This window comes from Notamacropus eugenii, chromosome 7, assembly GCF_028372415.1.
Source record: "Notamacropus eugenii isolate mMacEug1 chromosome 7, mMacEug1.pri_v2, whole genome shotgun sequence".
NCBI classification, from domain to species: Eukaryota; Metazoa; Chordata; class Mammalia; order Diprotodontia; family Macropodidae; genus Notamacropus; species Notamacropus eugenii.
The window spans coordinates 137,118,250-137,144,753 of record NC_092878.1 but is presented as its reverse complement, the minus strand read 5'-3'; the positions used below and the strand labels follow the sequence as shown (position 1 = coordinate 137,144,753).

The 26,504-nt window shown below is 42.4% G+C and overlaps 2 protein-coding genes and 1 long non-coding RNA gene across 5 annotated transcripts in view; 2 read left to right on the top strand and 1 right to left on the bottom strand.

Moving 5' to 3' along the window:
• LOC140513871 (uncharacterized) overlaps window positions 1-26,504 on the bottom strand; it is an 81,358-nt gene that overhangs the window by 54,726 nt on the left and 128 nt on the right. For both annotated transcript variants that reach the window (XR_011970408.1, XR_011970409.1), the window contains exons 1-2: window positions 25,860-26,504; window positions 24,448-24,580 (exon numbers count right to left, since the gene is read on the bottom strand). The exon at window positions 25,860-26,504 is cut by the window's right edge. This is a non-coding gene — a long non-coding RNA (uncharacterized lncRNA). The remainder of the gene's footprint in view (window positions 1-24,447; window positions 24,581-25,859) is intronic.
• Window positions 2,930-12,597, top strand: LOC140513867 (uncharacterized). Its single transcript, XM_072623844.1, has 2 exons — window positions 2,930-3,142; window positions 8,213-12,597. The coding sequence occupies exon 2, from the start codon at window positions 8,979-8,981 to the stop codon at window positions 10,233-10,235; it is 1,257 nt and encodes a 418-aa protein (XP_072479945.1). The 5' UTR covers window positions 2,930-3,142; window positions 8,213-8,978; the 3' UTR covers window positions 10,236-12,597.
• The window catches only part of LOC140513868 (alcohol dehydrogenase E chain-like), a 29,232-nt gene continuing 19,643 nt past the window's right edge, over window positions 16,916-26,504 (top strand). For both annotated transcript variants that reach the window (XM_072623847.1, XM_072623846.1), the window contains exons 1-3: window positions 16,916-17,044; window positions 19,507-19,608; window positions 24,261-24,399. In XM_072623847.1, coding sequence (XP_072479948.1) covers window positions 17,027-17,044; window positions 19,507-19,608; window positions 24,261-24,399 — 259 coding nt within the window. In that variant the 5' untranslated portion in view covers window positions 16,916-17,026. The remainder of the gene's footprint in view (window positions 17,045-19,506; window positions 19,609-24,260; window positions 24,400-26,504) is intronic.

Here is a 26,504-nt window from a genome sequence, read left to right as displayed (position 1 = left end):
AATAAGAGTGTTAGGTGGCCCAGATTGAATTTTTTCTCTAGAAATACAAACTCTGGAAGGTTGAATCTCTAAATAAAATTAATAGAGAAAAATGTAGTCTTATGGACTTCACAGGCAGAAGGGAGAGAAAGTCACAGCTACACAGAAGTTCATCATATTGCAGGCAAAAGAATCCTAGATTCAGGACCTATATTCAAACCTATATATTCTCTACTAATAATCTGAATGAGCTAAGAAAAGTCACTCAACCTCTGTGTGCCTCAGTTTCTTCATCTGTAAAATGAAGGCATCATACTAGAGCACCTCAAAGTAGACCTTAACTTTTCCCTCTCCTTTATCCCCTTAACTCAAATCAATTTCCAGATTGTATGAATTCAAAATCTGCAACGTCTTTCATATCCACCTTATTTTAGACTTCTTTTCAGACCTCGGTTCAGACCCTTATCAACTCTCATATATCACCTTGGAATAATCTTGCAATTGTATTCTCTACTTCTAGTCTCTCCCATCTCCAATCCATGCTCCTTCTAGCTGGCAAAATAATCTTCCAAAAGCACAGATCTGATCACATCACTTCTCTTCTCAAGAACCTTCAATAGCTTCCCATTGTTTCTAGAAAAAATGCAAACTGCTTCATTTTGCATTTAAAACCTTTTCCCTTGTAAGTATTATTTTGCTTCAGAACCCTTCACTCCTCTTACAATCCAGCCAAACCAGCATGGCTTTCCCCTCAAAATGGGAATAGGGAATAGAATGTTCCCCCCCTAGTTGCAAGAACAGGCAGGTCATGTACTGAGTAAAATGTGAAGTATATGGGGGTCTAGGCTCTGCATACAAGTTTTGGGGTACACACAATTCATAGCATACTAGTGTCAAAAAGTAACGTAAATATTACATACATGCTAATATAACCGTGCCCCATTTCTCCACCCGATGACTTCTTGTCACCAATACCTAGAGTGCACTCCATCCTTAGTTCCAAATCCTTACCTTCTTTTTGAGCCCTCAGGTAGTACTTCTTCTGGGGAGCCTTTACTGGTCCCCAGTTTTCAGTGTTGTCCCCTCCCTGAAATTATTTTCTATATGCTGTTCTCTTTCAATGTTGTATTCCCCAAGTAGAATATAAGCTCTCTGAGGGTCAAGGGCTGTTTTTCAATTTGTCTTGATACCAACAGCATCTGTTTGGCACATTATCCAATTCCTCCACTCATAGAACAGTTCTCTGGGAGCAGGAGTACCTGTTTTCTGGGATACAGAGCTCAGTGAATAAGTTCTCAGTTTGGGGGTAGCCAAACTTAGTCTCAATCCTGGTCAGAAACTCGTGAGCTAAAGGAATTTTCTGATTCTGGGGCATAGGGTTGAGTCCCAGACACCCAGCTTCTCCTGAATCATGGCACCTTGCTCATCATGATAGTGGTGCAGCTGCTGAGAGTGCTATTCTAGCCCTGGACAACACTTCAGATGCAATAGATCTGACCATCACTAGCCAAGACCTCATTCATTGGGTACCAAAAGGAAGGGACAAACTCCTAAATCATTCAAGGGGAGATTTACTGCTTCTCTTTTACCCAGGAACCTTGAGAGTCTTCCCCTCCCAGTTTGATTTCTTTTTTTTACTATTTAAAGAAGCCTATTCATTGAATGGATGTGTCTCCCTCAAAGTAGGATGTGATAAGACCTTAGCCTAAAATGACCAGGGTCTCACATTGCATCCTGGGCCATCTCCAATCATCCTGATGAATATCTGGTCACTGGACCCAGATGGCTCTGGAGGAGAAAGTACCTGGTGATCTTGCGCAGCCCTCCCTCACTCAAATCTAACTCAATTGTAAGTCATAGCATCATCGTGATTTCATAGCCTTCTTTGAGAACTAAAGACAAACACAACAACCTCTTGTTGGCACGTTGACATTTAACACAACTGGCAGTGAGGGCAGAGAGGTCCAGAGGCAAACAAAGAAGGAACAGCTTAGTAGAGTTCTGGGCAATGCCTATAAGGAAAGATACAAGTTACCCTGGCATCCTCCAAGATTAGCCCTGGGTCAAAGGGATGATTTCTCAATTTGAAGGAGACTATGGCAGGTAGTAAGCCTTTACTATTGATGAGGCCAAGTCCTATCAGTTCCTTTATCAGGGTAACATGCCAGGATATGGTCTCCCAGTAGCTGGTTACTGGGTTGGTCAGGCCAGACATTTCCTAAGGGAGGCTGGTGGGGGTAGAGGGAAAGGGGCACTCTTCTATACCCATTTTCCTGATTATCTGTCAGGGAGTTGTGCCCCTTCACCTTGCTGACTATCAGAGAGGATTATTCAGCCTCCCTGAAGAGCCTCGTATGGAGTAGAGTGTTCCCCATTTGTTGCAAGAACAGACAGGTTTGAAGAACAGACTGTTTAAAAGAGGAAATACATGGGAGTGTAGGCTGTGCCTACAAGTTTTAACGTACACATAATACATAACACACTAGTGTCAAAAGGTAATATAAGTATTCCATATATGCGAATGTAATATAATGTCATAGTAGGAGCTAAATGTTCATCAAAGGATATTCAAGATACATGGAGGACCACCACACCTATGAAATTATTCCTTAATAATCAATGACAGACTGAAACAAAGTTTCTAGTACTGTGTCAAGGATATTTTCAACATGTTTATCAATGACTTGGATGAATATGTTTATCAAAACCAGGAATTTTCTATAGCAGACCACATTATCACTGCCACACAATTGACTTAAATGTATAAGGTATCCAAATTCACAGTGTGAATTGTTTGGTGATTAAAAAAATATGACTCAGTAGAAAAAAGGATAAAAAATACTGTCCATCTCCAGAGAAAGAACTGGTGGAGCCTTGTAGAGGGCCGAGCTCTGGACCATGGCCCCCTTGTGAGCCCGGAGACACCCCGGGGGTGAGAACCCGCCTTCTGCTGGGAACGCCCCTTCCGGAGCTGAGCTCTGCCTCCAGGGTGGAACATGGGAGGAGCTACGGCAGGGTATATAAGGGGGAACATGGGAAGGTTGGAGGACTGGGGTAAGCAATAAAGTGCAGTAAGCAGCTCCTTGAGTGCACTGTTTGGTCATTCCCCTCCCCCACAGGAGGGGGCCGGAACCGTTGGAAGACCGGTAAAGCAGTTGGAGAGGTAAGCTCCAGGCGACAGCTCAGGGCAGGCCCTGAGCAGCTGGCGCCCGAACAGGGACAGTAGGCCCCCGTAGTTGGGGGGAAGGACCAAACGCCTGTTAGAGTAGGTAAGAAGGTGAGCCCCGCTGGGAGCGGGAAGAAGTCTCTGGTAGGCAGCGCAGAGGAGCCTTGCTGTTAGACGGGAATCATGGCTCAGGGGTATAGTATCCCTCTGATCAAGCCTGAGGAGAAGGCAGTGCTTGCTAGTCACTTATATAAGCTTTGTAAGAAGGAAGGAATTAAGCCCCACTTAAGTCATTGTTGAGATTTTGTTGAGCATATTTGGAAGATATCCCCATGGCTAGAATATTCAGGAATTACAAAGAACAATTGGATGCTGGTAGGCCAACAGATGGCGTCCTGTGAAAAGATCACGCCCAGTATGTTAACAGACATGGATTTCACCATGTATGGGCTGATTAAGACAGTCCTCCAAGGTGTGCTGCACCCTGCTGCGGCAGCGATCTGTGCAACCCAAGTAGGGGACTCCCTAGGAGAAACATCTGAGGAGGAAGGGAGACCCCAGCCAACTGCACCCCCATGTCCTTCGGGTATTGTGGCGCAGCAAGATGGCGCACGGCCCAGGGCTGTGGCACAGCAAACCTTCCAGCCTGGAAGTCTCCCCCCCACGCCCCCACCAGCTTGGCACATCGCCCAGTTCCCTTGCGCAGCATGTAAGGCAACCCAGAAGTACCTCCAGCACTGGCACAAGGCCCAAACCAGTGAAACACCACCCTAGAGAGGAAGGGGTGGGGGACATTACTGCTGATCTGGCTGCGCTGGCGTTGCCCAGTGACTTTGTCTTTGGGCATAGTGGTAGCCCCTGGAGGGAGTGTAGTGGCTAGGAGCCTCCAGGAGGCCATGAGGAAGGGGGAGACTGTGGAAGGATGGGACACCGTACTGCAGATGTTCCCAGTGAGAGATGCCCCAGGGGGGCAAAGAGCCCATGAGCCAGTACCACTTAAATTACTCAAAGACTTAAAGGAAGCAGTGGCACAATATGGCCCTTTGGCCCCATATGATTCCCAATTACTAAAGAATGCCACTTCCACCTGGCCATGGACCCCCGCTGATTGGAAGGATGTAGCACAAACAGTCCTTACTCCCGGCCAGTATATAACGTGAGAGGCATTGTGTAAAAGAGAGGCAGACCTCTACATTGAGGAAAAGGACATTACTAATGCTGATGATGCCTATGAGATGCTCACCTGCACTGGGAAGTGGAAAACCCCCCAGAGCCAATACGACTATGCCCCATTAGTGTTTGCAGGGGTCACGGCCTGCGCTTTGCCGGCCTTTGCCAAGGTAGAGGCCCAAGGAGAAGGCCACTCCAGGCTTACAGGCCTGAAGCAGTGGCCCGAGGAAAATCCCACTGATTTCGTCAGCAGGGTCCAAACAACAGTACAGCGCCTCCTTGGCCAGGGAGCAGGCACTGAATTGGTCATCACCCAAATTGTGAAGGAGGGGCTTAGAAGGCGGTCTCAGCTCCACTGCCTCTCTGGCAGACATGGTGGACCGCCTCCTGAGTACGCCCAGAGAGGACCCCAAACTAACCGCCATGGCTACCGCCTTAGCTCAGGGGATAGTCTCTGGCCTTCATGGCAGGCGGGACGCCAGAAACGGAAGGAGGGCTGTCAGCAACTGCTACCACTGTGGCAAGCCTGGGCATTGAAGCAGGGACTGCTGGTCGAACCCTAAACCCAGCTGCTGGTCCTGTGGCAAAAAGGGGCATCTCGCCAACCAGTGCCATAGACAGTATGGTGCTTCGGTGCCAGGAAATGGGAGATGGGGCCCTCCTTGTGGGGGCCCCCGACCCTGGCACCCTCAAAGCTATCCCATCCAAGTAGCCCCAGAGATTCCGATAGGACCTCACCCACTCCCAGCAGGCTTGGACGAAAAGTATTGCCGAGAGTTGCAACAACTGAAGTACTAACATGTACCTCGGCAGAAGGGGAAGGAGAGGAACTAGATATCGTCATTAAGCCATGGGACACGACGGCAGTCCACATCCCTTCAGCTTCCTTTCCCTGATTGGTGGTAGGGCCTACCGGGTATTTCCCCGGCATTGTACATACACAATTACTCCCAGCAGGAGGTTCTGCTATCTATATCAGCAACCCCCACTGTTATCCTGTTACTTTACCTCTGGGGACGCCCATCGGGCACGGCATTGCCCTCCCAAGGGTCGAAGAGATAAATTATGCCAGCATAAATTGGTGCCAAGTTGTAGATAAGCAGAGGCCTATGATGACGCTTCTGGTAGAAGGATGCCCTGTTCTTGGCATGTTAGATACCGGAGTGGATCTCTCCGTGATAAACACTGAACAATGGGCTCCCACATGGCCTCTTGAGACCTTATCTCTCATGGTCACTGGCATAGGAGGAGACCAGATAGCCAAAAAGGCGGCCAGGCACCTGACTTGGAATCATGCAGAACAAACTGGACTATTCAGGCCTTTAAGGATAGCAGGGTTGTCGTCAGCCCTCTGGGGCCGCGATGTCCTTGAGCAAATGCAGGTGCGCTTAGTCACCCCAGAACACATGGCAAAAAACTGATCAGGACCACTCGTGTGGTGAGATGCCCACAAATAGAATGGACTTCCCAACTCCCTATGTGGGTAGAACAGTGACCCCTGAGTACAGAAAAGCTCACTGCCTTAGAACAGATAGTGAAGGGCTTGCTAGAGGCAGGCCATATAGAACCTACTACAAGTAACTTAAATTCTCCCGTACTTGTAATCAAGAAAAAGGCTGGCACATGGAGAATGTTAATAGAACTATGTGCCATCAATCAATGCATGCAGCCCATGGGCCCTTTACAGACCAGTTTGCCATCTCTGGCCTTTATACCAAAGGATTATAGTATACACATCATAGACATCAAAGACTGCTTTTATTCCATTCCGTTACACCCCGAGGACTGAAATAAATTTGCCTTTTCAGTCCCTCGCCTTAATTTCCAAGGTCCCTCTCATAGATACCAGTTCAAAGTCCTCCCTCAAGGTATGGCTAACAGCCCTACTATGTGCCAAACTTATGTAGCAGCTGTCATAGCCCCGATAAGAGACACCTTCCCAGACGCCGTCATCCTTCATTATATGGATGATATTCTCCTGGCCTCCCCAGATGTGACCAAGTTAATAGCTCTCGTAGAAGAGATGCTGCAATGCCTGGCGGAGTATGGCCTCCAGGTGGCGCCACGTAAGATACAAAATACTGCCCCATACCTCTATCCGGGCCATACCCTGCAGAATGGTCGTGCTTCAGGACAGCTACCCAATATCAACCTTTGGAAAGTATGTACCTTAAATGACTTCCAAAAATTAATTGGTTCTCTCCAGTGGTTACGGGCCACAACGCCCATCCCCGAAAACCTCATGACACCATTGTATGACATCCTAAGAGGGGATAGTGACCTTACATCCCCCAGGGAATGGACTCCCGTGGCCAAGAAGGCCCTTTCTGACATCCAACATCACTCTGACAGCTATAGCGTACAGTATGACCCTAGTAGCCCCATTTATGCCATCATACTTAACCCTGACTCTCTCATTGCCTGTCTTTGCCAACGACACGGAGCAATAGAGTGGCTGTACCCCAAGAAGGCGAAGAGAAGCCTTCCAAATAAGTACCTCCTTTTGGCACAATATTGTTTAGACATTGCTCAGCGCGGTCTCCAAATCTTTGGAATGTACCCACAATTTAATTTTCCCACTGGCAAAGAGGTCCTCCACCTTTATGCAGATCGCCACAAAGAATGGGCTGTTCTCTTGTCTATGTGTGTCTTTGTCTCATTACCTTTGCCACCATTCCTTCTGGGATAGACTGCCCTACCTTTACCTCCTCCCTTTTGTGTTGTGTCTTCCCAGCCCGTCTCGGGCTCTAATGTTTTCACGGACGCCACAAAGAACAGCCACACAGCTGTCTATGCCCCACACTGTAAGCTGCTTAAGGTCTACTCCACTCCTCACACGTCTACCCAGAAAAACGAGCTCTATGCCATTTGCCAGGCTCTTCGGCTTTTTCCAGCCATCCCATTCAACCTTATAACCGACAGCTTGTATTGTGCTGCGGCCCTTTCTGCCTTGCCATCGGCGGCTATTAATCCCCATCTGTCTCTGGTGGCCTCTTTGCTTGTTGATGCGCAAACCCTTTTCTACGCTCGCACTCCACGCATTTACGTTTTACATGTTCATTCTCACTTAAGTCTTGCTGGTCCTATTTATCAAGGTAATGATGTGGTGGACAAGGCCTTACTATGCCCCATGATGGCCGATGCCCAGCAAGCTCACTCCAAATTCCATTTGTGTGCCCGTTCCTTGCGCCTCCTCTATGGCTTATCCAAAGAGGAGGCTCGTGCCCTTGTCAAGCGTTGTACCTCCTGCGTCCCCTTTCACCCGCCTCCACAGGGCCAAGCTATTAATCCTCGTGGTGCCTACCCCAATGAGGTGTGGCCGATGGACGTCACTCATTTTGGCTCATCCCTGATACATGTGATGGTTGACACCTTTTCCAATTTTCTTTTCGCTTTACACCCTGGTGAAGTGGCCCGTCACATTACAGAGCACCTCCTTTATTGTTTTGCCCTTGCTGGAACCCCAGAGTCCTTAAGACCGACAATGGTCCAGTTTACACTTCCTGTGCTTTTGCGCAGTTTTGTTCCGAGTTCTCCATTTCCCAAGTGACTGGCATTCCTTATAACCCCCAGGGCCAGGCCATTGTGGAACGTGCCAATTGCACCCTCAAGTCTCTCCTCATTAAACAAAAAGGGGGAGCTGGGGGTCACCTCTCTGGCGCTTTGCTGGCCCAGGCGGTGTTCACCCATAATTTTTTGACTTTTCAGGATGACAAACCACACCAGCTTTATGCTTCTTTGTCCCCTCTAGTCCAAAAACCAAATTATCCCTCTCTGACCCCCACCCCTCCACCTGCCTAACAGGTGCGTGGGTGATGTGGAAGTCACCCACCAGGGGCTGGGAAGGCCCTGGCATAGTTGTTATTAGAGGACAGGGTCATCTTTGTGTTTTACCAGATGGTGGAACAGATACTGATCAACGGTGGGTCGTGACCAGATGGGCAGCAGAACTCCAACCAGGACAGCTCAGAGGGCCGGCTGCAACCGGAGCCGGAGCAGCTGCTGAGACGACGGCGATGTCATGGGGGGCACAGCTGCCGACCCACGGCGCGCACCAGGAGACGGAGGAAATGAGCGAGGAAAATGGCTGAGCTATTTCTCTTGCAACTCAGTCTCTCCATGACCCAAGCCTCAGCTACGCACTCCAAATGGTACAACCTCACCAGCCCCCAAAGACAACGAGCAGATGAACAAGGCCAGCACTATTGGGCAGTGATGAAAGACCCCCAACCGTGAGAGTGCTGGGTTGGGGGAATGGACCCTTGAAACTCTTCGTCAGAGGCAATGCCTCTAAGTTAGTGGGAGACAGACCCTCAGATTACATCCAGCGGGGCGCCTGGATGGGAACTCCCGAGGCTGCCGCTTCACACACTTTCTGGCGCCCCATGACTTTTGTAGCCTATAAGCAACCTATTTGCTTCACAGCGGCCAACGTTACCAAGCTCACTGAGTACTGCTTGCAGCTGCGAACATTTACCATTACTTCTAATCCGCATTTCGCTCCCGACATATGTAACCATACTGCTCGACTTAATGTATCTCTGCTGGCAATACCCCATTCTATAAACTGTACCCTGGCCCAGAGACAGTCATATCACCAGTATTCTACATATTTCAACCACACCCATGCCCCAACCCTGTGTCTGGAAGGAAGCGGAGATGTATGGGAACCCTACAAGGCTTGTTCCACCGGTGTGTTCTCTTGCGGACCAACTGTATGCAACATGTCACTCCATTTCTGGGACCATGTAGCCAAATACAAGAGATACCAACAGCTTCCAGCCCCTGTCCCTGTTGCTTCCCCCATGGGACTTTACACTCAGAACTCTGGAAAGTGGGACTTGCTTTTGTCCCCACGAACACATCAGTGGAGATATGGCCATGTTTCAACTCCACCAAGGCCCTGACCCACTGCCGCAACGTCACATGGATTACTTGGAAGGCGGTGTTTGGAAACTCCAACAGCACATGCCATCATCGTAAGGAGGGCAAGGACTCGCTTTGTTACCAGTTTCACGCTTCCGTTCACACCCCACCAGATGAAACCTTCCTTCTCTGCCACCCTGAAAACACCTCTATCACGCCCATGTCACCATCAGCAGGGTTGCCCAGATACAATGTCACCTGCTTTAATGCAACCCTGACTGACACCATGGACGTCCAGTACAAAGACCGCCTGATTTTCATGGTGCGGCAAGTCCCCTATCAATTGCGTCCTGTCAAAGCCGAACAGTTTGCTCTTATGCCAACTGACGAACTGTGGCAACATATCACCCACAAACCCCCAAAGGCCCCTTTGACCCGCACTCACCGAGAGGTGGGTGGCACCATATTAGGACTCCTGAACCTTGCTATTGAGATCTATGAGGAGTTCCAGATCCAAGAACTGCAACAGAGCTTAGACGTCCTGGTGTCCACTCTTCAAACCTTCATGCAAGAAGAACTGGGTGCTTGGGCTGTCCAAAATTCCATCAACACCCACTTCCAGCTTTCCATCGGAGCCCTTGCCACCACAGTCCTGTGGCTTGGAGACAACCTTCAACTCACCCAACTCTACATGCATCTACAATGCCACTATAAATATGCCCCGCTTTGCGTTACTCCACTACCCGTTAATAGGACTGACACCTCCTTTCCTGGCGACTGGGACAATGTACGCGCTGCTCTGCAGGGCACCTTTCTTACGGAGAACACGACGGGGGACATACATCAATTAGCCCTGTTCTTTAAGGAGCTACAGAACACCAGTGCCAAGTTCCAGCGACAGCGAGCTCGAGAAGCTGATGAGCTCATCCACTGGCTTGATAGTCTAGTGAACTTTCAATGGCTCACCGCCTTTATAGTTCCAGCTGCGTTCCTGCTATTGACCTGCATCTGCCTCCCCTGCTTACTGCGATGTATCTGCGCACTGATCAGATGAGCTATCCTAGACGTGAAGGTTGACCTGCGTTCCCTCCTTGCATCCCCGCACCTCCCTGATGTGCAGGACACCACCGCTGTTTAAACAGAAAGGGGGAGTTGTAGAGGGCCAAGCTCTGGACCATGGCCCCCTGGTGAGCCCAGAGACGCCCCGGGGTGAGAACCCGCCTTCGGGTGCTGGGAATGCCCCTTACGGAGCTGGCTCTACCTCCAGGGCAGAACATGGGAGGAGCTACGGCAGGGTATATAAGGGGGAACATGGGAAGGAGGACTGGGGTAAGCAATAAAGTGCAGTAAGCAGCCTCCTCGAGTGAACTGTTTGGTCATTCCCCTCCCCCACAGGAGGGGGCCGGAACCCTTGCAAGACTGGTAAAGCAGTTGGAGAGGTAAGCTCCAGGCTACAGCTCAGGGCAGGCCCTGAGCAGAACCTAAATGCAGATCAAAGACACTTTTATAATTTTCTTTATTTTTCTCAGGTTTTCCTTTTTTTTTTTTTGGTTTGTATTCTTTCAGAGCATGATTTACATGGAAATGTGCTTTGTATGACTACACATGTACAACCTGTGTCAGATTGCTTCCCTTCTCGATGAGGGGGAAGAGAGGGAGAGAATATGGAACTCAGAAGAATGTTAAAATTGTTTTTACATGTAATTGGAAAAAATGCTAAATGAAGCAAGCAGAGAGATCAGAGTTTAACAAGTTTCTGCTTATCAGTATGAAGCTAATAAAAAGCCAAAAAGGGTCTCTGTATCCTCATTTTAGAAGATGCCATTGTGTTGATACATGTATCCCTTCAAGACTGCTCAAAAGATAGCAGAGGAATGATATATGTAAGAGAAATCATACAGATAAAGAATATCTGTTGCCTCCATTACGACTCAGTGGAATCCATGAGGTCTAGTTTTCTCCAGGGGTTGACTCAGAGAAGTCAAAGGATTATTGATATAGAGCTAGAGGTCATGGAGACCAATTCTCTCCTTTTGTATTTGAGGAAACAGACCACAAAAGTTAAATCACTTGCTCAAGGTCACACAAGTAACATGTGAGAATCAGGATTTGTTCCTATATCTTCCGATTCCCAATCCTATGATTCTGTCACTGTGTCACCATGCCAACTTAAAATTAAGAGTGCTACTCAAGAGGGACAGCTGGGTGGCGTAGCAACTAGCATGCCAGGCCTGGTTCAAATCCAGCCCCAGACTACTTACTAGTTGTGTGACCCTGGGCAAGTCATTTCACCCTGTTTGTCTCAGTTTCCTCTTTTGTAAAATGAGCTGGAGAAGGAAACAGCAAATTACTCCAGTATCTTTGCCAAGAAAATCACAGATGGGATCACAGAGAATTAGACACAATTGAACAAGTTAATCAAGACCTTAGTAATAGCCTTATAACTGAAGATTGGGGACTAAACTTTCTCCAGAGCTAAAGGGGATGCTTGAGGTCTTCTGTAAAGGAAATTGTTTTATAAAAAGTCTCATTGGTCCTTTGGTCATTCCCTAATGGATGAGAATTTAAGACAAATAAAAGTCACATGAAATTTCACCAACTAGAGAATTGTACCCAAATAAGATTCCATTACATTCCCAGCCATGTCGTTTTTTTTTTTAAAGACCTACTTTTTATTTGGGTGTGAACCTAGATGTAAATTGAGAGAGCATCATCTTCATGGAAATTCAAATATGACTGAAACTCAGCTCTAGACATTGCACTAAGTTTTAGGTAAATATTAAGCCTGAGTAAACCATGATGATATAAATACCCCCAAGAAACTGAAAAGTGAAGTTCATTCTTTTAAGGCACCAATTTATTCTTTAGAAAATTACTTCCCTGTTATCACTGCAACCTTGAGAAGTACTTCACTTTTGACTGCAATGGAGAATTTTTCCTTAATGGAGACACTTCATAGACCTTGTCAACAGCCACTGACTAAATCAGTACCAAATACTGTATGCCTACTGAAATATATGGGCTACAAACTTAGGTAACTACTAATATGATGGACATATGTTTAAAGCAAGGCTTCAAAACTGGGCAAACTGTCCTCTCCATCTGCTGGCTAGCTCTGTACTGTAAGCAAGGGGATAACTACCAGAACTTCATTCCCAGAGCAGGCAAGCTAACTTACCTACCCATAAATAGCTTCCTCTTGGAATTAACTCCCATTTGGATTGCTACTTTAGCAGTTACAACTGATTTCAGCAACTGGTCAAGTCCCAACTCTAAGTAATGGATAGATGTTATTAAACTTTTAAGTAATCAAGCTTTTTAAAATAAAAGGACATTTTTCCTAATTAATATGGTGTTTTCAAAACTGCTCACACATAAAAAAGTTAATTTTTCAGCATATGCTAATTTTTAAAAGGGGAACTTCTATGCAGATGGTACCTTAGCCATGACATGATATAGAGACACATGTTTAATAATATGATTTCCTAGATGAACATGAATAAAAAAGCAGAATAGTTGTGTCAAAAATTTCATAAGCAATACCCATAGCATTGCACAAGAATTGAATTCATTATTTACGGTCTTCAGGAAGAATGTCCTTCATTAATTCAAGCTGGAGGCTGCACTTTGCTCCTGATTTTCCTCAGATGATTAAGGATCTAATGAATTATTAACTCAGTAAACTATATAAATATTTCTACTGTCCCTCATAATTAGAAGATTTAAACAAAAGTAGTCATGTAAATTAATTTATGAACTTTCTTAAATTTTCTGATAGCACTCTTTTAATTGTTTTATAAATGAATTTAGGAATGGGCAGGGCAGCCTTTTGTGGTTATATGGCAGAAAGCACATGAATTATGGATTCAGGAAGAGTCAGCATTGAACTCTCCCTGTAGCACTCATCTGTATGAATTTAGGCAAATCATTTCATTTCTTTGATGCTCAATTTCCTCATTTCTTAAATGCGGATGATGACATCTGGAGTATTCTTTCATTAAATGGACTCCAAGGAGATGTTATATGAAGGCACAGAGCACCATACAAACATAGGAAAAACTCCTTTATGATTTAGAATTAGCCTTCAGGTTCTAGAGTAGAGCTTGACTGGCAACTAGGTTAGCTGGTACAGTAAATAGAGCACTGGGCCTGACTTAAAATTCAACCTCAAATATTGACTTCCTGTTGACCATGGGCAAGTCACTTGACTTTGATTTGTCTCACTTTCCTCATCTGAAAAACAGGGATAATGATAATTGTTGTGAGGATAAAATAAGATACTATTTGTATTGCCCAGCACAGTACCTGGTACATAGTAGGTAATTTATTTTACCTTCATAATAAAGAAGTCACTTGATCTGGATGAATTATCTTATTTATTCATTAGACAAATATTTACTGAGCACCTGCCATGTCTAGAACAATTGACTGGACATTATAAGGTGAAAAATAGGGAGCATTTATACAGTATTTGAAAGTCTGAAAAAAAAACTTTACATAGGTTAGTTTATCCTCACCCCAAATCTGGAAAGGAGAGAATATTATCCCCATTTTACAGATGAGGAAACTAAGTCAGATAGAGGTTAGGTGACCTGCTCAAGGTCACACAGCTACCAAGTAGTCCAAGGCTGGATTGGAAGTCAAGAGTTCCTGACTCCAGGTCTCCTGCACTCCCAATACTCTGCCCAGTTAAAGAAAAAGACATAGAAGACACAATCTTCTAATGACCTTGGGTAGGGAAATATGCAATTCCCTCTTCATTCTGTTCCATCAGGGGAGAGAGAGAAAGAGGGAAGGAGCCATGAATCCCTCTAGCCCATGTAGCTTACCTACCAAGATTCAGTTACCGAAGATAGGAAAAACTGAGAGTTAATCAGTCCCATACTAAAAGTGACCCAGGCTCAGGCATTGAGCCTACTTTGAGAAGAGGAGCAAGGAGAGCAAGAGGAAAACTTGGGATGGGGCATGTGTGATGTCATTGTATGTTTCCCCTTACTTCTGGACAAGAAGGAGGGACGTAGGATGGTCACGTGCACCTGTGGGGACTTAACTCCACTGCATTGATCTCTACAGGAAAGAACATGTGTTGAGGCCCCAGACTACAACAACAAAAAAGACCCTGATAATACGTATTGAGAGTTACATAGTGCTTGAAGCTTTGCAAAATTCTTTACATGTGTTATATCATTGGATTCTCACTATAAAGTATATAATGTCTTTATTCAAATGTTACAGAAGAGAAAATGAGATGAAGAACCCAAGGCAGGATTCAAACTTGGGTCTTCCTGACTACAGGTCCAGAGCTCTGTCCACTAGGCCACATAACTACCCAGTTAGCTGGTTGGAACACTCCAAGTGGGCAGTCCTTCTTCCTCCCTGTGAGAGGAGGATGTCTGAACTTAAGCACTCATCTGTGATCCTGAAACCCAGAGTGGAGGAAAGGTGAAAAGGAGTCATCCATTCAAGTATGGGGAAAAGGTCCAGGACAAAAGCCAGGTGCCTGAAACTTGTCTGAAAAGAGCATTGTACAAATTTGGGAGGAGTAAAGAGCTTTGATCATTGGGTGCTGTATAGAGAATATTTTGTAACAACTGGTTGAAAAAATTAATCATGCCCTTTGGGGCTATCACCACATCAAACCAGTTTGGAGGCCAGTATTCTAGCAGCCAAGCAATCAAGCTTGGGACCTTGTGGGCTCAGGAGTGACTAGAGGAGGCCAACCCTTATATTCTGGAGGAAACGGAAGGGAAAGAAGAAGATTGAGACCACAGGGAGGTGTACACTACACACACACACACACACACACACACACACACACACAATGACTAGGAGAACTTAGAAAGGTCAAAGAATCAACAGATAGAGATCCATGTCTTTGAACAGCAACGTCTGAGGATACCACTTTCTTTGAGAGCTGAAATGCTCAATACAGACTGGAGACATTGAGGAAAGGCAGCTGTTGAATTCTATAAGAATACAAACCCTCAGAGCTCAGCAAGAGCTAAACCTAAAGGGAATTTCTTGTGTGTGCAAGATGAGAGTATGTCCCAGGGATGAGAGCAAGTTATGTACTGATTATTCATGATATATTAGCTGCTTAATTGATAATCAATGAGGAGCCCACTAGATGGGGGTCTGTGTACTCCTCCAGGCTTGGCACCTAGGTTAGGTGGCACAATGGCTGAGCTCTGGACTTCAAGTCAGAAAGACCTAAATTCAAAGTCAACCTCAAATACTTACTAGTTGCGTGGCACCAGGCAAGTCACTTAACCTTTCTTTGCCTCAGTCTCCTCATGTGCAAAATGGGGATAATAACAGTACCTACCTTCCAAGGTTATTGTCAGAATCAAAAAAAATGCTATTTATGTCTTAGTATCTTCTGGAACCTGCAAGAGTATCGGCTCCAACTTAGGCACTTAATAAATTGTGATTGATTGATGATCAGTTCAATAGTAAGGACATGCTGCAGGTAATCCAGGATCATCTCTGCCTGTCTCCCAGGACTGTTAAGGACAGAGTGTAACAATGTGTGTGATAACACCTTGTGAACAACATAGTACTGGATAAATGAGAAGTCTTCTGTTACTTAGAGTTGAAAAGAATGCGCCAAAACAGTCAAGTGGAAATGCACAGGACCTGAAGAGAGTGAGTGCTTCCTCAGGAAGGGAAAAGAAAGTCTGGGACAGGAAGGTACTCTTCCCCATGTAGAATTTCCTCTCCTTGGCTTTTTTTGGATAGCTCTCATTTTTATTGTTGTTCAGTCATGTCAGAGTCTTCGTGACCACATTTGGGGTTTGCTAAGGAAGCAAAAGTACTGGAGTGGCTTGCCATTTCCGTTTCCATCTCATTTTACATTTGAGGAAACTGAGGCAAGCAGGATGAAGTGACTTGCTCAGGGTCACACAGTTAGTAAGTGTCCGAGGCCAGATTTGAACTCAAAAAGATGAATCTTTTTTATTCTAGGCCTGGCTTGCTATCCACTCTGCCACAGAACTTCCCTAATTATTCTCATCCCTTTTAATCCCATTTAATAACCTCTTATCCCAGGCAGGATGGATAAAGCATTGAGCCTGAAGGGAGGAACATCTGAATTCTAATCCTAGCTAGGTGGCCCAGCAAGTCACCTGCTACCTGCCTCTGTCTCTAACAACTGTGAAAGGAAGATCATCGTAGCATCTCCCTGCCAGACTGCTTTTAAGGACCAAGGTTATAGTTATAAAGCACTGAACACAAAGTGCCTATCACATAGTAGGCACTGAATAAATGCTTGTTTCCTCTCTATCCTTTCCTTCCTTCCTTCTTTCTTTGTTTTGTCTGGGCTCAGGCTGTAAAATGATGGGACTGGACTAGACTTCTTCAGTCACTTGCAGTTCTAAAGTTATGGTTCTTTAATCCTCATTCACCTATGGAGCCAAATATCACAATTTATTCTCTCTCTCAGCCATGGTGACCCTTGAAATACTTTAAATTCTGTCATTTTTACTCTAACTCTTATCTGGATCCTGAGTAGGTCTGGACAAGGAAAACAATGGTGAAGGAGTGAGAGGAGTGTTTATTTGCAGTCTTGAATAGACCAAGCACTAGTAAATTCTTTCAAACTCATTTTCAATGCATCAGACAAATATTGTCTTGTGCATTTTCCTGTCAAATAAGAGACTGAAAATACAGCTGGTGGGTGGAGTTTCAAAGCCCAAAATCACGTGTTTGGAGAGTATATTAACCCAAAGCAGAGGCAAAGCTTCCTGTGTTCTTTCTGCTTTGCTCAAGGAGGCAGCTAAGGAGGCAGAAGAAATTCAGGTGTAGTTCACTGGCCTGCAGAGAAAAGGGAAAAACCTCAACCACAGCATGACCACCGCAGGAAAAGTAAGCAGAAACTTTACTTACCCAAATAATGTCCTTATTAAGTATAATTCATAAAGAGCTGGCTACAGTGTTATCAGATAATGAATCAGATAATCCTTCACATAATTAGCAGCAAGGTACGATTTGTTTACTGAGTGAAAAATCTGAAGGAGCAATATATTATTTTTTCCAGTTATTTCATATCTAATCATTCACATCTGTCTTCTTCCATTTCTAAAAGAAATGTACAGTTGTATAGGGAGCTAACTCCAAACCAGTTCTGGCTAGGTCTAAACTCAATAAGTCTTTTGATCAAGAAGGTAACTTTACATTACAAGAGCATAGTTCATGTTTTCTTCTCTATCACTGGGTTAATTTATTGAATAATGAAAACAAGGGACTAGATCAGAGAAATTATTTCATTAGTGGAATTGGAAGGATTGGATTATAGATGACTTAGTATTTGACAGATTAAGCAGCACAAACTGTAGCGTCTTGCCTCCCACTATCAACACACAAATACTGATTAAAGGTGTTCATAACTAAGCACAAGTTCTGGTAGGAGAAGAGGAGAGGAAAAGAGGTGAGGGAAGAGAAAGGGAGAGGATGGAAAAGGACAGAACTTATTTTCTTTTGCTTTTGCTGCCCCAAATCCAGGGACATGTTCACAGCAGTATGAAACATCAGCCTCCACTGCTATCCTCCACGTTAGGGAGGAGATTAAAGATAGAGAAATCGCTTTATGCATAAACATCAGTGCATATAGATATTTAATAATAGTAATAGGAAACAGAAATTTAAGAATAGGAATGATTTAATATTAATAATAGTAAATAGTAATTTCATAATAGTAACGATTTAACAGTAATGGTAATAGCAATGATAATAATGACTTAATAATATTTAATAATAGTAATAATAATAGAAAATAGTAATTCAGTAATAGTAATGATTAAATAATAATAAGTTAACAATAGTAATAATTTAATAATAATAAATAGTAATGATTAAATAATAGCAAGTTAATAATAGCAATCATAACAATAGTAACTAATTATAGTAAATAGTAATTTAGTAACAGTACTAGCAATGATTTAATAATAGTAATAGCAGATGGTACTGTTACAATAGTAATGGTATTTTGATAGAATTCTCAGATTTATAAAGCACTGGGATCCTTACAACGAACCTGTGGAGAAGTGGTAGGTAATGCTATGCTCATTTTACAGATGAGAACACTGAGACTGTAGAGATTACATGATGTGACCTGATTGATCTTGGAAGACTTAATAGTGACATTTCTACTGCTTTAGGCTGACAGTGACTTATTGCTAAGTGTTAGCAAGATTTTCTCCTTTTCCTCTTTTCTCTTTCTTCTTCCTCTTTTCACTTTCTCAGAGTTCTTCATACAGAGTCCATGAAGGGTGTTTTTTTTAATGTATTGATAACTGTATGTCAATATAATTGGATTTCTTTGTAATCTTATGTATTTTATTTTATAAGTAAATAAATTTTATAAGCATATGTAATAAATATAAATAAACAAACTGTATTTTATTTATTTTATTTTATTATTCTGAAAATGGATCCATTGGCTTCTCTGAAATACGAAAAGGCACTGTATTCTTACTGCTTAACACAGTACATAGTAGGCACTTTAATCAATGTATTCACCTTTTACCAAAAGACAGCAAACTTTCTAGTGGGAGAGGCAATTTTCTATAGTACTTCAAGAGAGAAATATTTGATCTGCCCATAACCCTTTGTGTCTCTGGCACACACAGAAAAGGTTAATAACAGTGGGGGGGAGGGAGAAAAGGGGGAAGAGAGAGAGAGATAGTCAGCTCCTGATCAGTGGACCCAGACGACTCAAGAGGAGAAAGTAAGGATGGTGACCTTAGCCCTCCCTAACTCAAAACAAAGTCAAGTGCGAGTCACGTCATTTCTCTGATTTAATGATCTTCAAAAATGAAGGACAAACACAGACAGATAGACAGACAGACAGTGATCAGCTCCTATCAAAATCATGCTACAAAATATTTCACAACTGGCTTTCTCAACTCTTCAAAAAGCATGCTGTACTTTGAAGTTTACTCAATATTATTAACATTTTCTTAAATCTAGATAGTGAAGAAAACACTAAAGCAATCCCTGAATTTATAGCTTTTCTGATTTCTGAGATATAAATGCTCATACCAAAAATTTAACAATAGTCTCAAGTAAGTGAGCTGACTCTAGCACATCTTTGGCTCCCTAGGATTTAGTGATCATGCATACAGTTAGAACTCCCAAATCTACATATGTTGCTCACCTATCATTCTTGAATTCCAGTACCAAATGTCTATCTGTTTGCTGGATAGTTCTCACATCCATGCCTCATAAACATCTCAAACTCAAACTGCTTCTCATGTGTATAAAGTTAGTAGTACTGTCTAGCAGAGAAGATCACTAGCTGCTCATCTCATTTCTGTTTCATATTCCAGGTTATTAAATGCAAAGCTGCTGTTCTTTGGGAGCTCAACAAGCCCTTTTCCATTGAGGAAGTAGAGGTAGCCCCACCCAAGGCCAATGAAGTTCGAATTAAGGTAAAAAGAAAAGAAAGAAATCCTCAGGTTCTACAGTGATACTCAACTTTTAATATTAACTGCAGTCCCAACACTAAATTTGATTTTTTCTGGGAAAGGAAACGGATCGTTTTCAAATTGTCAAACATTAGATCACTACTGGAGGAAAGAAAATAGATAGTGAAATGGATAATGAAATGGATAGTTTGGGGATGACCAATGCCAAGAGATAAGCTATACACTCTTTCCACTTAGGTGGGACAGAAGACTCTATAAGGAGGCTCTGCTCCCACATCTGCCACTACAATAATAGTCTGATGAGAATCTCTGTGCTACTACATGAGAGGCTATTGAATCATAGGTCAAAAACTGAAAGGGACATCTAGAACAGCCAGATGAGGAAACTGAGGCTGACGAAGGTTGGATAATTTGCCCAAAGTACCAGGAGAGGTAAAGTAGGCATCAAAGGCAAGATATGAAACCAGATCTTCTAATTCCAGAGCCAATGCTCTTTCCATTCTACCACACTGCCTATTATGCAATAAAACAAACAGTAACCAACAAGTCAGAAGAACTGGCCTCAAATCACTTACTAGCTGTGAATTTTAACAAGTCACTTCTCAGAGTCCTCATCTGATCATCTGTGAGGTCAAGTAAATAACACATTCACTGTCTTCCTCACAGAAGAATAAATATTCTTTAATATGGAAATGTATTTTTCATGACTGCATACACGTAGCCTTTATAAAATTGCTTGCCTTCTCAATGACAAGAAAAGGGGAATAGAGAGGAAGAGAATTTGAAACTTTAAAAAAAAATTTAATGAATGCTATAAATTGTTTTTACATGTAATCGAAAAAACACAATGTTAGTTTCATTTTTAAAAATTATCCCCCTTCTCAAAAAAAAAAAAGAAAAAGAATAAATATTCCTAAGGTACCCATCCGACTATGACATGACAGTTTAAAAAAAGATGCAGTGACTTTCTATTGCCTGTAGAATGAAATACACACACATTAGACTCTCAAGTAAAGCCTTCTAGAGTCTGGCCTCACCCTACTTTTCGAGACGCATTTACCACTCCTCACCTTCTTGATGTCTCCATTCTAGACAAGTGGGGCAGCTAGTGGTGCCCTGATCTCCTCCTCCACTTTCTTGCCTCTGTGTGTTCCATAGACTGACTGTCATTTCTAGAAGGCACTTCTTTTTGAATTTCCCCCTTGGATGAATTTTTCCTTCATAGCCAAGCTTAGATACCCCTGGCACCATGAATCCTTCCTGAAACTCTCCAACTGAAAGCTCTTATCATATTTTCATAAATTACTTCGTCTCAGTTCTTATTCATTCTTATTCCTGGCTTATGACATACTTGTTTGTTTGTAGGTAGAGTACACCCTCAGAGTTTCTAGTGCTAATAATGATCATAGGATCTGAGATTTCTAGATGGAAGGGATCTTCAGGGACATCTAGTCCAACCTACAGATATGGACATTACAATGGCCAAAGTGAAAGGACTTGTCTGAGGCTCAGATTCAAGTTTTGAATCCAGGTCCTTTGATTCTGAATATGGTAGGGTTTTTTGCATAGCATCACTCAGTCATGGCGAGAGGTGGCAATGATGACAATGATAATGCCAGATCATCACCATAATCTGTCATAATTGTTTTCTTTTTTAACTTTTTTCTTTCATTTTTAATTTGTGAAATAAAACAAACATTTCCATAAGAGTGGATTTAAAAAAAAAAGAGGATTACAAGAGAGTATTCTGGGAAGATGGTGAAATAGGTCAGAAAATTCCAAGCTCTCAAGATTTTCCCCTACGAAAGAGATAAAATAGCATTGAAGAGCAAATAGAGGTGGGAGGGAAGAAGGAAGAAATAAATAAGAATAGTGGCACAACAGGGGTCTTTGTGGGACAATTAGAGAAGATCAGAAGAAAAAATCCCAGGACTAGATTTGGTGCCAGTGAAGAGTAAACACTTCTAGTCTAGAGTTCACTTTAACAATGAGCAGGTGGGGAGGACACCTCGTGCCCCAGCCATGGAAACTTTTACCCCAGGGACAATGCAGGTAGTTTAGTGTCTGAGCCTGGGAAGATGGAGGGAACCTCTGCTGACAGGAAATGCCAGAGCCCTTTGTGCTGAGGAGAGCAGTGGGGACACGAAGGAAGCAGCACATGCCTCGTGAGTGCAGAAGCAGTGGAATGGGGATCCCACCGGCCATGGGTAAACTTATAAGAGGCCAGAAGTCCTGGTTCAGGTTCTAAGTGGGAATAGAGAACACAGGGGTTCATCTTCACAGCAGGATATTGAAGCAAAGAAACCCCCAAAGAGTAACGTCAAATGGCCATCTGCCCAAAAAGAATTCATAGATCTTAAAAAATATTTGAAAAATCAAATGATGGCAATGCAGAAAAGCTAAAAAAAAAAAAAAAAAAGAATATTTCAAGAAAAATAAGATTATGAAAGTCAACCAGTTAGAAAAGGAGATGGAGAATCTTAAGGAAGAAAATGAAACCTTGAAAATTAGAACTAGGCAAGGTGAATCCGGTAAAATATTAAGAGATCAAGAAATAATTAAACAAAATACGAATGATGAAAAGTAGAAAAGAAAGTGAAACATCTTATAAGGAAAACAACAGATATGGAGAATAGATCAAGAAGAGAAAACAGAAAACTAATCAGACTAATTGAAAACTATTATAAAAAAGAACCTTGATACAATAATAGAAGAAATAATTGAAGAAAATTGTCCTGAAGCATTAGAACAAGGGGGGAGTAGAAATAGAAAAAATCCATTGATAACCACTTAAAAGAGATCCTATGAGAAAAACTCGTAGAAATATTAGTCAAATTCCCAAAACCCCAGCTCAAGGATAAAATATTAAAAGCAACAAAAATGAAGCAATTTAAATATGATGGTGCCACAATCAGAATTACACAAGACCTAGCAGTGGAGACCCTAAAGGACCACAGATCTTGGAACACTACATTTCAAAGGGCAAAAGAATTGGAGCTCCAGCCAAATATATCATACCCAGTAAAGTTAAGCATAATCCTGAATGAGAAACTAAAGTGGACATTTGAGCAATTGTCAAACTTTCAAGACTTTGCTAAAAAAAAAACTCAACTTAATAGAAAATTTGACATACAAAAGCCAAGAGAAACATAAGGTATGTACCAAAGACTGATTAAAAGGGATTCCACAAAGATAGACCATTTACATTTTATATACATAAAATGAAAAACCCATGTCTGAAATTCTTATTAGTAATTGGGCAGCTCTTAAGAAAGATTGGGGTAAACCTGAGCATGGTATGAATTAAAAAGTAAAACCATTTAACAACAGCTCAAAAGAGTAATTACTTTATCCAAATGAGGTCAAAAAGGAAGAATAAACACAGAGAAATTAGATTGGGGAGGAGGGCTGGTAGTTCTGGTAAACTACTTTCTTTGGCAATGGGTTTAAGGGAATTATGTGTATACATAAAAGAGCATAAAAGTCTTCTAAATTCAGAATAGAACCATAAGGGAATAGGGAGGGAGAAGAAGACAATGAAGGGATCTTTAGAGTGGAGGGTAAGGTAATAGGTAAAAGTGGGGTATAAAACAGTGTTTGGATCAGTGGAAATGGGAGAATAAGGAAGAGATCTTTAAAGGGGAGGGTGAGGGAATAGGTTATAGGGGGCTATAGAAGGGTCTTTAGATTTACAGGAATGAGAGAATAGGGGAGGGATCCTTGGAGTGGGATGGTCAACTAGAAGAAGGACAAGATAGGGAAAGCAGAGGAGGCAGGAGAGAAAAGAAACAAGAGATAGGCAGAAAAAGAAAATCAAAGATCAGGAGTAGAATTTATTTGGGAAAGTACATGTCTATATATGTATGTACATATGTATATGGATATGTATATATCTACAGTTACAGAAAATCATATCCACACTTAATTGTGGCTGGGGGGAAGAGAAAAAAAGAAAAAAGGAAAAAAGCACACTGCAAAGAGCAAAAGAAAACTTATGAGGAAGCAAAGAAAAGATGGATATCTCTCAACACATGTAGTATTTGTCATCCAGGCTTTCTTGAAATGAAAATTCATTATTACATAATTTGAATCCTCTCTTATATTCAGCTATGTATATGACATGCTTCCCCCTGCCTCTCTTACTTTGTATTTAAGTTCCAATATTTAAGTTAATGATATGTTTTTGTTTCTTTTCTCTATTCTGTATTTGCGTTCTGGTGTTTGAGTCTAAAATAAGTTTTTTTAAAAGATGATTGCACATGAAGCTGCAAATCTATTTTGTATAATTTGATATTCCTTTTAAATATATAATAAAGCTATCATGCAAATTTTTTCTATCCCCTCCCTACCATGGAAATGGCTAGTATTAGACACAAATATGTATGTGTGTATATATGCATATATGTATGTAAATTTATTCTATGCATACTTCTATTTATCCATTTTTTCTCTGGATGCAAATAGTATCTTCCTTCATATGTCCCTTATAGTTAATTTGGGTATTTGTAATAGTCAAAATGATTTAGTTGCTGAAAGTTGTTCTGTTACTGTATACGATGTTCTGATTTTCAAGAGATGTGGGTATGACATGAATATAAAACTGAGCAGCTCCTGCAAGGTCTCGAAGGTCTCATCATCCTCTTATTTTCTTGCAGATTGTGGCTACAGGAATCTGCCGCTCAGATGACCATGTGATAAACGGGTCATTGGTTCAACCTCTCCCTGTAATCCTGGGGCATGAGGCTGCAGGGATTGTGGAGAGCATTGGAGAAGGAGTGACTTCTGTAAAACCAGGTAAAATACAAAGAGCAGCACAACATTAGAAATTGTTTAAATTCTTACTTTCTGTTGAAGTTAGTAGACAATGAAGGCAATGTTTATGGACCAAAACTCCAAATGGAAGATGGCCAAGGTAGTCAGGCAGCTTCTAGCTTTACAGTGAGGGCTGCATCATCCCCAACCATGGGCATATGCTCTGAACAAGAAAGAAATGACTAAATATTGACAGACATGGTTAAAGTTCTTTAAAGATGAAAAGTAAATATAATTGCAAGCTCCACTTATGGCAACTGCTGGATACAATATATCTGCTTATTCACATTTTAATTGAATAGTCAATCACTGTCCTTGGTACTAGGGAACAGAGAAAGATGAAATGGAGAATAAAACTCTACCGAAAAATCTATAATACTCATTTTAACCAAGATTCAAATTCTTATATTCTGAAATGCTTGGTTTTGCTCTGGTCTGGAGTCATGACCCGCTCTCTTGCCTCATTCTTTTACCTGCAAGCTCCACAGGAGGACGAGCAGCCTGCTGGCCAAGCAGAAGACTTGCTCCCCTCAGTAAGTTATGCCGTCACTATATCTACTTAGCGCCCAATGTGGGGCCATAGCAACTTGGCGCCCAACGTGGGGCCATAGCAACTTCTCAGTTTACCTGATGTCCCCCAGTGTGGCGTCCCTGATGGTGTGGCGGTCAGCGCCTCTTACAAGGAACACCTAAGTTCAAATTCTACCTCAGACAGTTATTACTTGTGTGATCCTGGGCAAGTTACTTAACCTCTATCTGACTCAGTTTCCTAATCTGTAAAATGAGCATAATAATAGCACCTACCTCACAGGGCTGTTGTGAGAATCCAATAATGCAATACATGTAAAGCATTTGAAGTGCGACATGAATGGTAGTTATTATATCCATTCAATAAATATTTATTAAGTTCCTACTATGTGTCAGGCATGGTGCTAAGTGCTGGGGATACATAAAGAGGCAAAAGGCAGTTCCTGCACTGAAGGAGCTTACAACTAATGGGGAAGAAAACATGCAAATGAATATTTAAAATATATATGTAGTTAGCATCACAACTCTGTGAGACCAGTGCTATTACTATCTCCATTTCAAAAAGGAAACAATTTCCCTTGAGAAAGAACTGAGGATATGCAATAAATAATAACATTGGCATAATGTTACATATGCGCATTAACAAAGAGAAAAAAAACCAAGACATTTTACTTTTTCATGCACTGAAAATTTTCATTTCCCATGTGCCCCAAACCAATATGAAATTCCACATCTGCCCAATATCTGGCAGAGTTATACAGCTTGATCCATCCTAACAACATGTTAAAATTCACATGAGGAATTTTGAACTTTTGTAATTCTCTTTGTAATTCCCAATGACAAAACAGTCATAGAGACTAACATGATAGTGACCAGCCACTATCTATTACCAGTGAGTCTTCCCACAAGCTTACATGTGCAGTGCAGACAACGCAATCATTCAATCCATCGCAATATCGGAGATGTAGAGCTGAATGGGGACTCAGAGTCCTTTTATGTCAACTAACTCTAGAGATGAGGAACCTGAGGGAAACTCAGGAGAAACTCAGGGAAGTTAAGCAATTTGTCCAAGGTCACACAAATAGTAAATATCTCAGGTGGAATTTGAACTGGAGATCTCTGACCCCAGAGCCAGTGCCCTTTTCAGTGTATACCTTTGATCAATTTAAAAACACTTCCTAAGCACCTATTATGTACCAGCTACTATACTAGGGTGTGAGGATACAGGGACAAAAGCAGAACATTCCCTGTCCTCAAGCACTTTATATTCCACCATGGAACACAACATGTGCAAAAATACACAGAAGCAGAGAAACACTAGGAATCTGGGAGATGTAGAAATATTTCATGGCAAAGATAGTGTGCTACTATCTATAGATTCTAGCCTTGTTTATGCATGTGGGGAGGCAGTAGAAAGAGTTGTAGACAAATATCAGGAGACCTGGGTTCAAATCACATTTTTTGCAACTCTCTAGCTAGGAACCTCAAATAAATCACTTCACCTCACCAAGTCTCAATTTCCCCATTTACAAAATGGGAACATATCCTGTAGGGTTGTT